The sequence below is a fragment of the Juglans microcarpa x Juglans regia genome, chromosome 4S (genome assembly GCF_004785595.1).
Source record: "Juglans microcarpa x Juglans regia isolate MS1-56 chromosome 4S, Jm3101_v1.0, whole genome shotgun sequence".
NCBI lineage: Eukaryota > Viridiplantae > Streptophyta > Magnoliopsida > Fagales > Juglandaceae > Juglans > Juglans microcarpa x Juglans regia.
Genome location: NC_054601.1, coordinates 1,039,763 through 1,056,365, shown reverse-complemented (window position 1 = coordinate 1,056,365; position 16,603 = coordinate 1,039,763). Strand labels below are relative to the sequence as shown.

At 35.6% G+C, this 16,603-nt stretch overlaps 3 protein-coding genes across 5 annotated transcripts; 2 read left to right on the top strand and 1 right to left on the bottom strand.

Moving 5' to 3' along the window:
- The first annotated feature begins 137 nt into the window (after nucleotides 1–137).
- On the top strand, nucleotides 138–4,008 carry LOC121263738 (U11/U12 small nuclear ribonucleoprotein 25 kDa protein-like). Its single transcript, XM_041166804.1, has 5 exons — nucleotides 138–717; nucleotides 1,123–1,222; nucleotides 1,553–1,652; nucleotides 2,498–2,583; nucleotides 3,578–4,008. The coding sequence occupies exons 1-5, from the start codon at nucleotides 498–500 to the stop codon at nucleotides 3,909–3,911; spliced, it is 840 nt and encodes a 279-aa protein (XP_041022738.1). The 5' UTR covers nucleotides 138–497; the 3' UTR covers nucleotides 3,912–4,008.
- Nucleotides 4,009–5,719: 1,711 nt separating this feature from the next.
- On the top strand, nucleotides 5,720–9,896 carry LOC121263737 (E3 ubiquitin-protein ligase KEG-like). Of its 3 annotated transcripts, none has more exons than XM_041166801.1 (5): nucleotides 5,720–6,007; nucleotides 6,403–6,774; nucleotides 6,878–6,969; nucleotides 7,052–7,525; nucleotides 8,585–9,896. In XM_041166801.1, the coding sequence occupies exons 2-5, from the start codon at nucleotides 6,412–6,414 to the stop codon at nucleotides 9,516–9,518; spliced, it is 1,863 nt and encodes a 620-aa protein (XP_041022735.1). In that variant the 5' UTR covers nucleotides 5,720–6,007; nucleotides 6,403–6,411; the 3' UTR covers nucleotides 9,519–9,896. The 3 variants fall into 3 exon arrangements, with proteins under 3 accessions (XP_041022735.1, XP_041022736.1, XP_041022737.1); XM_041166802.1 differs by lacking the exon at nucleotides 5,720–6,007 and adding an exon at nucleotides 6,070–6,220; XM_041166803.1 differs by lacking the exon at nucleotides 5,720–6,007 and adding an exon at nucleotides 6,158–6,175.
- A 2,269-nt stretch (nucleotides 9,897–12,165) lies between these two features.
- LOC121263736 (14 kDa proline-rich protein DC2.15-like) lies at nucleotides 12,166–13,009 on the bottom strand. Its single transcript, XM_041166800.1, has one exon. It carries the CDS (start codon nucleotides 12,855–12,857, stop codon nucleotides 12,489–12,491), a length of 369 nt encoding a protein of 122 aa, XP_041022734.1. The 5' UTR covers nucleotides 12,858–13,009; the 3' UTR covers nucleotides 12,166–12,488.
- Between the last annotated feature and the right edge of the window lie 3,594 nt (nucleotides 13,010–16,603).

Sequence of the window (16,603 nt, the reverse complement as noted above, 5' to 3'; positions counted from 1 at the left end):
GAAATGAAATGAGTTGAGAAGTGTGTGAGAATTTTTTTGAATTCAGATGCTTTGTAGTCTGAATACAAAAAAAATGTAACAAATGGACTTTATTAGATCATACTTCAAGTAATCTCGATTTTACCAACAATGGCGATCTTGTTGCAACGCTTGTGCTTTCATTTCTCAAACCATCGACAATATTCATTTGCGTCTTGAAAAAAATCTTTAAAATTGAGAAGGTTTCTTCTTGTTTGTGATAAAAGTAGTATTAATTTTCATATTAAATTTATTATCTTCAATCACATCATATAATTGACGTCTCGATGAGAGATAGAGATCCACCTATTCAGCAGTTGGCGCGTGAGACAATTATACCCTTCAAAGCTATATATGAACCTCAACTGTCGCTCCCGCCAAAAATCCACCCCGCAAAATAAAAAAGAAAAGCCCCACTCTCTCTCTCTCTCTCTCTCTCTCTCTGTGCCTATTTCCTGGAAACTAGGGGTTGAGAGGGGATGTTTCGACTGGGAGTGGGGATGGTTGATAGTATTCCGATAATTCACGAGGACGATCTTGCCCCTAGTGTTTCGGTGGAGAGGCGTCGGCGCTCTCTCGCTTTGTGCATCTCTTCCTTGTTGATCGTCGATGGGCTTTGTCGCAAGGGTTCTCTCTATAGGAAGCTTCCTATGGAGCCCCTCAAGCTCTCTGTGCTCAAATTGGACGGCTCTTGCTTCGGTAATCTCTCTGGTTTGTTTCTGTAATTGTTTTTTTTTTTAATTATCTTCTCCTATGCGGTTGTTTGGTTGCAGAGAAACTGTTAGTAGACTAGTTGGTTGCTGAGAAAGTTGATTATGTGCTTTGTGTCGTTTTGGTGCCTAGAGTTGGAATAAACTCGCCACTAGTTTAATATTAGGTTCCTATTTTCTGGCAAAATATCCTCTGATTCAGGATTTCAATTTCATTTCTTCTCCTACTATTTTGTTCTCAGCATTAGATTTAACGATAATATTCGCTGGACTTGACGTTTAAAGTCCCTAACATATTCCAATTTTCCCCTCGATTCACCGCCCCTCTCTATATATACGTGTGTGTGTTTTATATAGGGGTTAGATGAACCTATTCATATGCTTGATTTTGCAGATATTGAAGTTGAAAAGACAGCCACTGTTGCTGAACTCAAGCAGGCTGTGGAGGCAGTCTTCGGTCACATGCCACAGAAGGGACCGTGCAAAATTTCATGGTATATTCATTTATTATTTTTTATAAATTTTGCAAATACAGTGATCAAGATTTTCCTTTCCAGGCCAGTATTTTTGTTGTGACGTTCAAATTTTGTTTTTCTGTGCCTCTGGAAAATCTTCAAAGAGGTAGCACATATAAGATGTTAAGTATAGTTCAGTTAACCAAACACTTCTGTATTGCCGGAAGTCATATAATGTATATAAGTCAAGATAGTAAAAGTCAATTTCGTTTCATTTCCTGCATTTTTATCGGTTGTCAAACAGAGCACATGGGGATAATTATTATGTATTCCTAACATTGAATTACTTATTGAATCTGGTTCATGGAGGTCACATCTATGGGGACATTTCTGCTTGTGCTATAATGGTCAAAAGCTAGTCACAGAAACTGACTCTATCAGAAATTACGGCATCAAGGATGGTGATCAGGTTTGTGGCAGGTTTCTTCTGGTTTATTATTAGAAGATGTTCCTCATAGGGTTGGCAATTTAGATGTTGATGAAACTCTAAAACTGTTTTCTTTTTCTAATCAGGTGATGAAGCACTAAAACTGTAAAAAGATCATTTATATGGGAATCAATTGGGTAACTGATTGAAGTTTTCTTCTTCTATTAAGTTTTTCCAAGTTGGGGATATGCTGGGGAAAAATTAGAATATAATTCATCGTATTTGTTTTCTCAACGTCTTCACACTGAGAAATATTGAAGCAGTTGCTACCATATGTTACTAACATAAGCTGTGAAAGCATATAGGTATTGCTTCAATTGGACGTCAAATGCTTGTCTAACACACGATACTTACATAATTATCAGAACTGTATTGAACATCAACCTAAAAAAGTCAGTTCTTAGTACCATTGGTTTGACCTTTCTGGTACAGATTTATATATATAGTGAATATTTCTTACATAATTATTCTAATAAAAGTACATGAAAGAATAGTTATTAAGCATAGAATAGATAGTATATCTCACCAGCGAAGCTCTTATAGTTCGGTGGTATTGCCTTCTATATCTAAACTTGGAATTCCAGTTCACTTTTTCAGTCCGGTTCTGTTAACCGTACTCGTAAACTGACAAAATTGACAATCACCTTAAAGACAGCAACTCAACTATTATTCCATGGCTGAATCATTTGTTCTCTCGTTACTTTTCTTATTTTATCATCGGGAACTTGCATCTTTGTGATGATAAATTTAATAAATGTTTAAAAGTTGAAGTTTACCGCTGTCAACTCCTTTCTTAAAGTTTATCATTCCTGTTCTGATATGTATAGCTTAAGTTTGTTCGGCATATTGCAATCGGCTACAACCTGAGAAAGAGGCGAGCAAAGAAACGGGTTGTTGGCTCTAAGCAAAAGTTGTAAGGCTCTATCCATGGCCTTGGCTCTTTTATTAAATTTCTCTTATAATTGTCTATATATAAAACAGAACTTGCATCCACTGCACTAGTCCACACAAATCAGAAATGACATTGTCACTGGTAAATGTGGCACCAGTACAGCCCATCTTTCCTGTGGCTCAAATTACACAGGTCTCAAGTGTAGCACTAGGAAACTCATTATTTATTTGTATGCTGCATTATGGTCGAGCAATACCATAGAACAATTTAGCTTTATGATTTTCCTCGAATATGTGAAGCATAGAGCTTCATGAGATTGATATTTCAGCGGACTGTGTAGGTTGGGACTGGGTGGTCTAATGGTTGATTGCATTTAGTACTGTTTTAAGTAAAAAATCTCAAATGGAGTAGTACAAGGATCAAGAGTCGATACTTGCCTCTGTCATTTTGCCCGCATTATATAAAGAGCGCGCTTGTTACTCGGATTATCCTTGCGAATTTAAGGATCTAAGGCTATTCCTCTGTCAGGGGAGTCACTGTAGAGCTTATGAACTGTGGGATTTGGTGCTGACTCTGTCCTGGTGGGAACTACTGCCTATTGCAGTTATTGACATCATATAGGAATTATTTTAAAAGGCTTCGATCTTTTGTTGTCCATTTCTTTTAAAAAATAAAAAACTACTGCTGATCCAGGCTCAGAAAAATTTCCTCCCCTTTCACCTGTCAGCTAGTCATGTGGTTGTCTTAACTGGGGATAAAGAGTTCTTCAGATAGCTACGATAAGGAGATCAAAAGAGATTTGCTATCTCTCTAAGCTAAGAAACCCCACGTGATATCCAAAAAAATAAACATGTACTAGTGCTGGCCAAGTAAAATCTTAATCAGGTATCCTTATAGGCTAATATGAAGAAAATTAAAAATGTACTGTACTTTCAAACCTTTTGTGCCCACCAGCAAATCTGGTTCTTCATTCACTTTTGTTGAACTTGTAGATGGTGTAATTGGAAATTTTCAGGTCAGCAATGCAAGTAAAAAGCAGTGAAGAGGGGGAAACGAGGGATGAGAAAGATAGTGATTGCGGTGATATCGAGAAGGGGGAGGTCCTGCGTTACAATAAAAAGGATCGGCGTTTGATTCAATACCGCAAGTCCAAGATGGCTGGCCTACTGGGAGGGTGGTACTTAAACGCAAGGCTATCAACTATTAGGAGGAGGAAGATTGTGGGCTTGGCTTGTCCTGCAGGAATTGCCACTGGTTTGGTGGGTGGTTTTAGAAAGATTATATGGCTTTGCAGAAGAAAACCCTCTTCTGGGAGGATACATGGGGAAAGGATTGATGCTTCTGCTTGAATTGGTTTGGTAGGATCCATTTCTTCAAATTCCTTTGCGCTATACTCTTAAATTCTTAACACGTTCAAAAGTGTGTTCTTAGTAAAAATATTGTGCCGATGTATGTCAGTTAATTTTTCTTCATGGGGGATGATCTTCCAATGCTCAGAGTCAGGACACCAATCAAAAGTTTGAATAGGTAGTTCACAGCGGGGAAATTACCGTATGCCATGATGTGGTTTGCTGAATAACATCGTGATCACTTGTTCACTTTTAAAATGTATACTTGTGAGAGTCCTTGAAATTGTTCACCCTCCGAGGATGGCTGCGACGTAGCCACAAACCGTCCTGACCATCCTGTGGATGGTGCGCAACCATCCATGCGGGGAAAGGGCTCCCATCCCCTTTGACGAGCCGAAACACTGGAAGCGTGTTCCCGTCTCCTTCGGTGACAACAATCATCACACGAGAGGGGGACCTCACTCCCTCCCTTTTTTTGTTTTCTTTTAATATTTTTCAAAATTGTTTTTGTTTTATCTAATTAGATTTTAAATATGATTGTTCTAAATTAATTTTATGCTGATGTGCATCATGAAATAGCATTTTGGACTGTGTGTTTATATGATTGAGATTGTAACTTGGTAGATTTCTATTCTGATTATCAGTTTTATCATTCCGGACAAAACCCCCACGTAAACTAACACAACAATTTTTTCCTAAAGTTATATTGTCTTCTATATCCGATGGTCTAAACGTGATGATGAGGTGAAACAAAATAGGGATAATTACGTAATAAACCGTGAGAGTTTGATGTTGGATTCACGTTTAATTATATAATAAAGTTCCGATTGCATCAATCCCTATCCTAAAACGAATGAAGGCGTTCACTCTTTGCTTCCTCATCTTCTTGGGATGAATTGAATAAATGACAATGTTGGGGTGTTTGTCAAATGTGTCTACCAAATGTATACATTAGTGCAAATGAGTTCTTTGTATTTTTTTTTTTAATATTTTTTAAACATCCTTAACCATTAAGAAAAAAAAAAAGAAATTCATTAATAATGACTTTCTTAATCATTAAAAAAAATAAAAAATATATATATAAGTGGGCACATTTGATAGACATATTTGATAGTGAATTACCAACAATTACAATAGAGCTGTTATTGCCTTCCCGACTTATTACTACTTATCCAATTAATTTTTATTACATATTATATTTAAAAAAATCGGCTGTACAAAATATAACATTTTATGCCTGTTATCTTTCGCTTTAATGGAGGTGAATATTAAACTCAAGATCCTCTGCCTAATTAGCTACCTTTTTCACATATCTTAAAAAGGGCGAATATTCTAATCATGTAACTTTCGTAATGTGTTTCAACCAAAATAAATGAAAAGGAAAGAATAAAATGAAAAGGGCACTCAAGTACACGTGTAATTTTGTCTTGGTTATATATAATAAGTAAACTAATAATTTATTTATTTATTTTAAGGTAATTAAATAATTTATTTCAAGGATTAATTTATTTATTTTAAGGTGATTTTGATTGTTAATTCATGCAAAGATACTAAAATCTAAAAATGGATAGAGATAAATATGAAAATTAAGTGTCATACTATTTATTATTCTTAATAAAAGTAAATCTTACAAATATTATTAAATATTTAAAAATTTCACGCTCTTTTGTACGTTTATGATTTTATCTCTTTTTTAATTTTAGATTCTAAAAAATTGTAATAAAAATTGCAAGAGATCCGGTCGGCCTGCGACTGCAGTATGAAAGTCGCAATGCCATCCGGCTCTATTAACGAGGGGCCCACCTCAGGAGACACCGGCTCAAGGACAATGTATGTTGCTCTCAGTTTCTCAGGCTCCATTCTTCGGATTGTTTTCTCTAAGGGACACGTGTGTTCCTTTCAGTTTTTCAGTCCCTTGCTTGCAGTGGATGTATGTGTTGTGTATGCGTCTCTGTTTCTTCCTTCGCCAAACTTCCCAAACTCCCTCCCTCCCTCCTCTGGGATTCCAACCCCAAAACTTAAATCCTTCCTTCAACTCTCTCTCTCTCTCTCTCTCTGTTGATTTTGACTCTTAATTTGTCGGCACTTTAGTCTTTGTAAGTTTTTTCTTTCTCTTGCCCCTTAAACTTTGCTTTGTAACTTAGGAAACGATTGTTTTGTTTTTAGTGACTTCCTTAGAATACTTAAGAAATGAAGGAGATGAAGAAATTTTGTGAATTTATAAATTCGTGTTGTTTCAATTTCTTTGTGTGATTATGAACTGGGTATGAATTGACTCCAAGTTTTTTCGTTAATAAGTTCCTAGAAAGGTAGATGAAAATTTTATGCGGTTAACTTTTAGAATCTGCACTTTTCCTTCCTTTATCATATAATTTTTGCTTTGATATTTGTACTGTAATTACTAATTGGGTATGTCCTGTGCTTGTTGATTTTTGTGTCTGCCATCATATTGAGACTGTTCGATAATCAAATTCTTGTTGCTCTATATCAGGTTGAGTGAATGGCTAAACAAATTGTTCCCACCCAACCTGGTGCTTCTTTTGATTTCGAACTTCTTGAAGATGATCCCGACCGCCCTAACGTGGTGGCCTCATCAAGCCGGACAAACCCATGGATTGAACCTGCGAAACTGAAACTTCGACACAGAATTGGGAGGGGTCCTTTTGGGGATGTTTGGTTAGCAACTCATCATCAGTCAACCGAAGACTATGACGAATTTCATGAAGTGGCTGTCAAGATGTTACATCCAATCAAAGAGGATCGCACGAGGGCTGTGCTGGATAAGTTTGATGTTTTCTTTTTCAAATGTTTAGGGGTTGGAGGCGTTTGTTGGCTGCATGGGATTTCGATTATAAGTGGAAAGGTTGAGTTTTTCGTAGTTGTATTTGGATTTGATGCATCGTAGGGAGATTATGTTGTCTAACTTTTCAAGGTTGGTAGAGAATGATGTTTTCTATATATTACAGATATGCATCATAATGAAATTCTACGAGGGATCAGTTGGTGACAAAATGGCTCGCCTTCGCGAGGGGAAGCTTTTGTTGACTGATGTTTTGAGGTGGGTTTTATCGTGTTTCTATCACTGCATAAAATAGCGAAGGATTGAGGGTACAATTTTGATTGTATGCTACTCGTTGCAGGTATGGTATTTATTTGGCTCAGGGAGTTCTTGAACTGCACTCAAAAGGGATTTTGGTGCTTAACCTTAAACCTTCTAATGTGCTCCTTAATGAAAATGAAGAAGCGATTCTTGGTGATTTTGGTATTCCTTATCTATTGCTTGGTATTACATTGCCAAGCTCAGATATGGCTCGCAGGCTTGGCACACTAAACTATATGGCTCCAGAACAATGGCAACCAGAAGTAAGAGGTCCAATATCCTTGGAGACTGATTCATGGGGATTTGGTTGCTGCATTGTTGAGATGCTAACTGGTGTTCAGCCTTGGCGCGGGAGATCTGTGGATGAAATTTATCTTTCAGTTGTCAGCAAGCACGAAAAGCCATATATCCCTGGTGGCCTCCCTCCTTTACTGGAGCATGTTCTTATTGGTTGCTTTGAGTATGACTTGAGGAATCGTCCTTTGATGACAGACATATTGCACGTGTTTAAAAGGTATCTCTCCTTTTAAATTTATATGTTCCCTTCCTGTCTACAGAGTAACAGATATAAACACATCTCCTCATATATGAGGTTTCCTTTAGGTTAGCTGCCGAAAATAGCAGTCATGTTGCATTTGGTCTTGCCCATTGGTTGTGATATATGGCCTGCACTAAATCAAGAGCATCTTTTATCCTGTCTGTGGCTCTGTGCTATATTTGATTTAGTTTAAAACTTTATGATTTTTTTTTCTTGGTGTAGATGAGTTGGTTATTCAGGACTTCTGGGTTCAAATTTATTAGTCTTGAGTGAAAATTTGCATTGTTAAAGCCATAGTCCTCGGGCGAAATAGAACCTCCTCCCCAATTGGAGTGGATTGTTGGATCACAGGCACAATCTCATACAGGCACATGAAACATACTTTTTTGGTGAAATAGTCTTTGATTATTAGATATGTTGTATAAAAAATTCCTGTCGAAGCAGCTTTCCCCAATAAATGATCAAATTATTAGTTTGGTGTGGAAGCAAATTACTTTGTGCAAACCTCTGAGATGTAAAAAGAACATGGCTGTATCTACATGGAGTTATAGGGAGCCAAGGTACTTGATTAGTGCATAGCATGATTCAAAGTTCTTCCAATAGTGTTATACATTATGAATACTCATATTAATGTCAAATGCTACTTTTTAACTTTACAGCAACACATTATATCTTATTTTCCTTAATTTTCTTGTGGACTTGCATCGAAGCTTAATGGTTAGTGACTGTGTTGTCCACATTGGAGCTAGCAAGCTTGCATTTTGTCTTGCTGACCTGCCAGCATGTAAGGCTTATCAATCTGCCAGTAGGACTATTGAGAAGCAAAGTGATACATTTGTTGAAAGATGCTATTTATGAAAAGATTAGACTTGTTATTCTAATAAATGCACCAGGAAAATATTCCTGTTAGTCTAGTAAATCTTTCAGCTTTTCATTCTTTCCCATTGAGATAAGGCAGTAATTTGATTGGGACAAATGCAAGATCTGTTGTTTGTACTTGAACTTCTGTGTTGTTGATGATCACAAAATTTGCAGCTTGAAGAATGCCCTCGACAATGATGGTGGCTGGACGGGTCTTGGGAGTAGGTCAATCATGGAAAAATCAAGTAATACCGGTTACACAGAGTGGTTCCTTGCCAAGGATCATCTGCAAGTGGGCGACATGGTGCGTTCCAGAAAGCCTCCGAACTCATCCAAACCTGAAAACATGGATGTCCCAGAAGGGACAGTAGTGGGTTTGGAACGTGACACAGATAGAGATGGTTTTGTTTTGGTTAGGGTCCATGGCATCCATGACCCGTTAAGGGTTCATGTCTCAACTTTGGAGCGGGTAATGTTAGGCTTGGCAGCTGGGGATTGGGTACGCTTGAAAGAAGAAGACAAGAAGCACTCGCCAGTGGGTATAATTCATTGTATCAATCGAGATGGTAGTGTGGCAGTTGGGTTTATAGGGATGGAAACTCTTTGGAAGGGAAGCTCTACAGAGTTCCAGATGGCAGAATTTTATTGTGTGGGTCAGTTTGTTAGACTGAGAGCCAATATTCTGAGCCCTCGATTTGAATGGCCTCACAAAAGGAGTGGGACTTGGGCTACAGGGAGAATTTGGTGGATCCTACCAAACGGGTGCCTTGTAGTCAAGTTTCCAGGAATGTTGACTTTTGGAGATGAAGGGACCACCTTCTTGGCTGATCCAGCTGAAGTAGAAATTGTTACATTTGATGCTTGCCCGGGTATAGTAAAGAAATATCATCACCTTGAGGATTTTCACTGGGCAGTGAGACCACTTCTGATTACACTGGGCCTATTTACAGCCATGAAGTTGGGCATCTTTGTTGAAAAGAAACTGGGGAGGTCAAATGCGAAGAAGCAACAGGCCAGTGCAATTCAAACTAACAGCCAACATATGGATGGTCAAAATGCTGGAAACTCTGGGTGGATCCCTCCAAAAGTGGCAAATATGCTTTTCTGAGGTGGTGTCTGGCCTGCTCCGTATCTGTTGTGCTTAAATTATCTGCCAAAAGCTGGTTACGTTTGCCAAAGAGTTCATTCAGATTGGCATAGCTAGTCAGTAACTGTCAGTTCGCTAGTGAAGGGCATTTGGCGTTCTGCTAAAAAGTGCAATGGGAAATAATATTTCTGCCAAATGCCTATATATCCTATAACACAAACATGTCTGCCTGTTCATAATTGTAAAGATTCACTTGTGCTAGTCTTGAGTAATTTTCCGTGATTATTGTTAATGTTGGCTGGTTTAGCTTGTGAATGTGCTCATTTTGTGATTCTCGGAAACCTAGTCCTTGAACACAGGGCCGGTTATCAATAGAGTGGCAATTCGCAGCTTTGTGGACTCATTATTTCCTTTTTGGGTACTTCCCAACTTCCAACGAAGTTGGACCACGGTGTGGGTTTGAGAAGAAACCCGAGACCGCTCCACAGAGAGAGAGAGAGAGAGAGAGAGGGAGGGCTTGTGTGGCAGAGAATGGGACTGGAGGGAGAAGGACCAGAAGGAAAGGCTGACATTGGCGAGGGCGACAAAGTTTAGTTTCGAAAGAGACTAATAAGATATGAGCTTTGCTACAGCCTTACATACCATACATCATTTTTTTTTTTTTAATTTTTTTAGTTTTATTCTTCTTAAACTAATTAAATTTTTCTATTTATCATTCATATAGCACACATTTAATAAGAGAAAAAAAAGTGTATTGTATAGTATATGAGAATAATGAATATAATTTTTCTATATATATACTTTAACAAAGGTTTCAGCATTATATCGAGCTTCGTTAAAAAACTGGTTGGTCTTTCATTAATCATCAAGACTACCAATAACAGTTTTTGTTCTTCCTCCGAGTCAACGACCCCATACCTGTTTTCGTTGAGCCTCTTTAGTCTTGTAGCCCAAAACCATACCCATAGAAAGAGTTCAAACCATAGCGGATTTTGTATTCCTTCGTATCAGCCCAAGAATGGCAATCCAAACTGAGGACAGACATCACATCAAAGCTCAAAAGGAGGAATTTTTTTTTTAACTTTAGCAAAGATATTTATTCAATTCACTCGAAAACTATGTCAGTATACTGCATCCAGTCGTAAAGTAGGTTATATATTGTTTTGAAAAATATTAAAATTTATTATTAAAAAATTAATTTTAATAATCATATTTTTTATTTTTTTAAAATAATTACATAACGTTTATTTTTAAAATATAACACAAGTTTCATTGATGTGATGTATGATTAAAGCTACGTACGTATGCGTGGAAAAGCCAGCCATGATCTCTATGGCAGAAGGAAGATCTGTGATGCAAATTATTCGGTCTGCACCCCAATTAACGCTACGTGTACTGGAAAAAGTTGCCTTCATCATCATCGAAGATCTTGGTATTTACGCTGATCCGGGATTTGCGTGCGCGAGCTGCCTCTTTACAATCGAGGAAGAGTTATTAAATAAGTTAAACGGGTTATGAAACATTCTTGGAAGTGTTGGCCTATTGCCTAATTACGTACAATCCACGTGATCTCTGCTACAAAAAAAATGCAATAAATCAAAAGCCTATCTTGCTCGCTCACGTCAGTATTAACTGTGCCAAACATACGCCGATGGGGGCAGATCTAGCATGTGATCACGCGGCTATGGTGCGGCCTCCATTCAAATCTTCATCAGAAATGCTGCTCTTTCATTTATAATATCGTATTAGATGAGAAAAAATTATTTATTATATTTTATTTATAAATTTATAATTTAATATATATCACATCATAAAATGATAAAAAAAATAATAATAAATAGATTTTTCTAATCTAACTTGTGGTTCATTCCTTGAAAGGGATGAGAAGGAACATCAACACGTTTTTTTCCATCCTTTCTCTTGGCTTCTTCTTTTATTTATTTTTATTATTTTTTTCCATCTTTTCTAGTACTGTTGAATCGTTGATTTATCCTTCAATCGACAAAATCATCTTCAAGACAGCCCGTGAGTTGAGAAACACTTTCAAACTTGAACGGTTAAAATTCATCCTTTGCTGATTTTTATTTCCGGTTTTACATATTTATTTTAATTAGATGTTTGTTCGTATATATACATCCCTCGTCTTTGAGGTTTTTTATTCTTTAACGGCTTGGATTATTGCCTAGCTTATGGCAACATACAACTAATAAGATAAATCATGTTTTAATCACATAAAAGATATATCACAAAAGTAAATCCATAGATTAATATGGTTTAATACGATAAATTAGATTGTTAATTTATAAAACTAATCACATTAAAATTATTTTTATTATAAAGTAGATCATATAAAATCATATCCTCATCCGTGTATAAATTTATTTTTGTGGCTCATGTAGTGCGCACTTCTTAATTAACTGATAATTTGACGAGCATATCAATTTACTGATTAATAATTATTCATTTGTTAAAATCCCACGTCCAGATCAACTGATCTGCCCTAGTTCCAGGTACTATATATACATGATGATTGGGTTCGGCTTACTGAAATTTTAGGAATTAGCTAGCAAAAATCGCAACGAATTTATTTTTTAACAATAAATATCATGCATGAAAACAAACAGATTACTAATATAACAACGTTACAAACAAAAAGACGCAAATTAACTATCATGAAAAAAAGATACGAATTTCTGATAAACACTGATCATAATTCAGGCAAAGCAAGCTTGCTGGCCTGCCTGGTTATTTGAACAAATCACATCAGTCCCACATGAAACAAATGGAAATTAAGAGCGAAAATTAACAAACCAAAGCAGTACTACGTACTCTGTCAAGCCACAAACCCCAGCCATGCATGCATATTATATATATATATATATATATGATGATCAGCAAAACAACTAGAAACAGTACCTTAAAATTAAGCTAACTTGCCATATATAGAGCTAGCTAGCTTTGCCCTCGTTAATGCATGCATGCATGCATTCCCTATTCACATACGAAGCCAGGAGGAACTGACTTTTGGCAAGCACTAACAAGCAAACTAAGCGTTAGGGGCACGTTCAAGTTAATTCCAAGCACATTGGCCTTGATGGCAGTGCAAAGACACAGAGCAGCTTCTAGATCGGCCAATCCCGCAAGCAACGCGCAACACTTGCTCGAAATAGGGGATCCAATCTGAAGGTTAACAAGTCCGAGAAGGTCGACGCAAACTCCAAGCTTCAACGTGTCGTTGGGGCATTTTGCTGGAGGAGTTGGCTTTGGCCTGCATGTGCCACAAGCGCTAGAGAATGTGGCGTACTGGAAAAGGAGAGAGATGACCAGAATGGTTGCGGAGAGCTTTTTGGAAGCAGCCATTGCAGGAGCTCTAACTAGCTAGACAGATCAGTAGTAGCTACTACTGAATTCAAGGGCTTTGGATGCCTTTCTTTGGAGTGGATCGGAGGGAGAATCTTTTTTAAAGGAAATTGTGAGGCGTATGTTTGGAGTTTGATTGAGTGGAAGACAGAAGAAAGGGACGATATTGTCACAGTTGGATTTTTTGTATACTAGCTAGCTTGCAGCATCTCATGTTGTGCATGCAGCATGCCATGGAAGATTTTTACTAATTTGTTTCCTTCTACAACATTAATTTTTGCAATAATTTCGCTTGGAAATTTCTATGCTATAAGCTGACAAATTACCCTAGCTGTATTTAAAATATATAATATTACTGATAATAATTTAACAATTAATTATTGGATTTTTATTGATAATAATTAATTTCTAATTTCAACAGCGATAATTTTAAATGTTTCCAAAATTACCCTAGCTAGCTGATAATTTCTGGCAAATTATATATTTATCTAGCTAGCTAATTTGCTTCACTTTCAGTAGTACTACTGCCCTTTGAATGGTTGGAGAAACTAATTTCCAAAGCAAATTGCAGTAGTACCCCCAAGGCACCACTCATGGCTTACAGCTTTTGAACTGTAACCAACGTGAACCTCTTGATCTGATATTCCTGGCTTGTCTTGTTTTTTTCCCAATATTTTTGTTTTTTTTTTTTCTCAATTATTGGAAACAATGAGGTCTGGAACGCAGTTAGGATCACATGGTCGGGCCGGGTGTTGATGGAACTGCATGCAAGGACCAGTCTTGCTCTGCTAATATCTTTAGCCCTAGCTCGTGATCAAGATGGATGGTGATTTTATGTCTGCTAGCTAGCTTGTGTTGATGGGAAACCACTCTTAATTAAACTACTTCTCCTATTAATTAAACAAACATTAATAAGTTTCAACAACTAATTTCGCTTTTGAGTTTGGACTTTGGAAGTAAGGAAAAGTCTTATTGCAAGCGAGTTTGCGTTCTAAATCGCGCATCGATACTAATATGTAAGATATTCATTTAATGAAATATTACAAATTAAAGACGGAAATAATTTTGATGAGAGAGATAACCTTTTCTTCTCTTATTTTTTTTCTTTTCAATAAAAAAAGTAATATCAGTATCGGTATGCGTTTTGGTGTATCAAACTACTTATAACTAATAAGACTCAAGGAGTAAATATATATATATATATATATATATATTACTTGGACAGTAGGAAAATCTTTCTCCGACTGGCTGGGAGATCATGTCAATTTTCTTCAAGAAACTGCTCATGATTTATTCCCATGGAAATCAGGATGATCTAAAATATTATCTCGCCATTGTGCATGTGAGCGATCTTTCAAACTCCCTTTGCATCTGGGGAAATGGAAAGCAATCCATCGATCGGCTTTACACTGGAAGAATGGCAACAAATTAACCGAGACAAGGGCGCTATGGACCACGCGGGTGATCAGCATGTAACGTACACCGACCATGACCAAAAGTAAGGTTTGTTCTGTTCTGCTACAGTGAGGTATCTCTGCAGCTACTCTACGCTAAGATCAGAAGTTCGAATAAATTGCTTATAAGCGACGACATTGCTTTGTGTTGTCGACTTGGATCTTGACTAATTCTTGAAGTTTCCCATTGATACGTACCAAGGTTTGATAACGATCGAAGATACAAACTGACCTTTACAGCATTGCAACAATCCCAGCAAAGTATTCAAAAAGATAAATGTTTTAATCACAACAAAATTTTTACAAAAATAAAATGCATCAATGTGGTTTGACGTGGTGTTAGATTGTAAATTTATTTTTATTATAAAATAAATATAAAGTATCATATGAAATTATGTCATCATATTAATTTATCTTTATATGATATCTTTATAATTGTAACACAGTAAGAAGATGGATTATCCACGTTAATTCTGCTTTTCTGAAAAAATAAATAAAATAATCTATTTTAAACACCCCCCGGGTTCCAACTTTCAAGGAGATTGGAACGTGAATTGAAATGGTCTAAAATCAACCCGGGTCAGCTGGGCTTAGCCTACCATTAGGCTTGGCTCGCATTAACCTGTCAAGGCCCAATCGATATTTTGTTTGTGGTCCAGCTTTTTTGGTCAGCTTGCTGTTCGGAGTCCGGACCAAATCATATTCTTTTGTTTGTTCAGAAAAAAAAAGATACAAATAAATGAATAAAATTATTTTGTCTCTGAGCTGAGGCTAACGAGTTCTCTACAGAAAGTTGAGAAAATCACGTGCGTAACCCATGTGCGTGTACAAATGACCAATTTCCGTTGTTTAACTCCACCTAAATTATTATTATTATTAAGTTACAAAAAAGTAGGAAAAAAAAAAAGATATTATCTTTGAGCCCCATTGTGCAAAGAAAAGCCCAGCATATCCCTTATTTTCTACAATTTCTGAGCCCATTGATCATGGGCCGGCTCATCGAATTAACCCACGATCACATTCTTTAATCAACTGTTCTTACGACATGTTTATTTTTACAAATGAGATGAGTTGTATTGAAATTAAAATTAAAAATTAAATAATATATTTTTAAAATATATATTTTTAATTTTTTTTTATTTTAATATTTGAAAATGTTGAATTATTTATTTTATTTTATGTGAAAATTTAAAAAAATTATAATAATTAAATAAGATGAATTGAAAATAATTGTGAAAATAAACTAGAGACAAGAGCACTCGTATTGGATTAGCTAAAGCTAAAGTACATTTTTTATGAATGTAAGATGAATTTAACTTTTAACTATTCTATACAAATAAGTCTCCATATTGGAATAACTATTTTTTCATTATATGATAATAAAATAATATAAGATGAATTTAACTTTAACTATTCACATCAAATCTCCATATTGGATTATTCATTTATTCATTATATAGTAATAAGTAATTAATAATTTCAAAAATATTTTAATTTTTTTAATTATGAATTTATTTTATTTTATCATATTTTATTATTCATGATATTATATATTAATTAGTAATGATATTCTAATTATATTTTTTCAATTGTCATTTAAAAGGAATAGATAAATAATTTATATAAAAGGGAGAGAGAAATAATTAATATAAAATATATTTGATAAATAAATAGTTCATTTTAAATTTAGAAATAATTTTAGAAGTGACTGTAGCTGAAATTTAGCTATTTTAATGTGATCACATTTTATGGTTTAATAACTAAATCTTTAATAGATTTAAATTTTAACTAATTCAATGAGAGTGCTATTAGAGAATTAAATCACACGTGAATAGACGACATCGGTAATAAAATAATAATAATTAATAATAATAATAGACCAGTGCCCACGCCACGTGCAATACTTTTTATGTTTATTCTTTTGATTTTGTTAATACCCTCACGTTTTTTCTTTTTCACTTTTTTCATCATTTCTCTCGCTTCCCATTTCAGTTAAATGTCTTTAAAGTGATGATTCATGACTAATGAAAACTTTATCCATTTAAGTATGAGATTGAGATATTTGAGGGTCAAATTTCTTTAATCCATTCTTTAAACATGTAAGAAAAAATAGTTTGTCTAATTCTAGAGTGTGTTAAATATGTCCACCTTTTTTACACAAAAGTAAGACGAAATTGTAAGCTCACATGAAAAATCTAGTTTTTGATAGTCTTATTTTTTTTACAAATAAAATATGCGCTACTTACGTACTCTAAAATCATATTTAATATTATTCAAATAAAAACTAAAAAA

Bases quoted from the DNA above. Each gene is read 5' to 3' on its own strand.
- LOC121263738 (XM_041166804.1), top strand. From the start codon at position 498: ATGTTTCGACTGGGAGTGGGGATGGTTGATAGTATTCCGATAATTCAC. The intron at 718-1,122 runs GTAATCTCTCTG...TTGATTTTGCAG, and splicing joins ATTGGACGGCTCTTGCTTCG to ATATTGAAGTTGAAAAGACA. The intron at 2,584-3,577 runs GTAAGGCTCTAT...GGAAATTTTCAG, and splicing joins GTTGGCTCTAAGCAAAAGTT to GTCAGCAATGCAAGTAAAAA.
- LOC121263737 (XM_041166801.1), top strand. From the start codon at position 6,412: ATGGCTAAACAAATTGTTCCCACCCAACCTGGTGCTTCTTTTGATTTC. The intron at 6,775-6,877 runs GTTGAGTTTTTC...TATATATTACAG, and splicing joins TTTCGATTATAAGTGGAAAG to ATATGCATCATAATGAAATT. The intron at 6,970-7,051 runs GTGGGTTTTATC...TACTCGTTGCAG, and splicing joins TTGTTGACTGATGTTTTGAG to GTATGGTATTTATTTGGCTC.
- LOC121263736 (XM_041166800.1), bottom strand. From the start codon at position 12,857: ATGGCTGCTTCCAAAAAGCTCTCCGCAACCATTCTGGTCATCTCTCTC.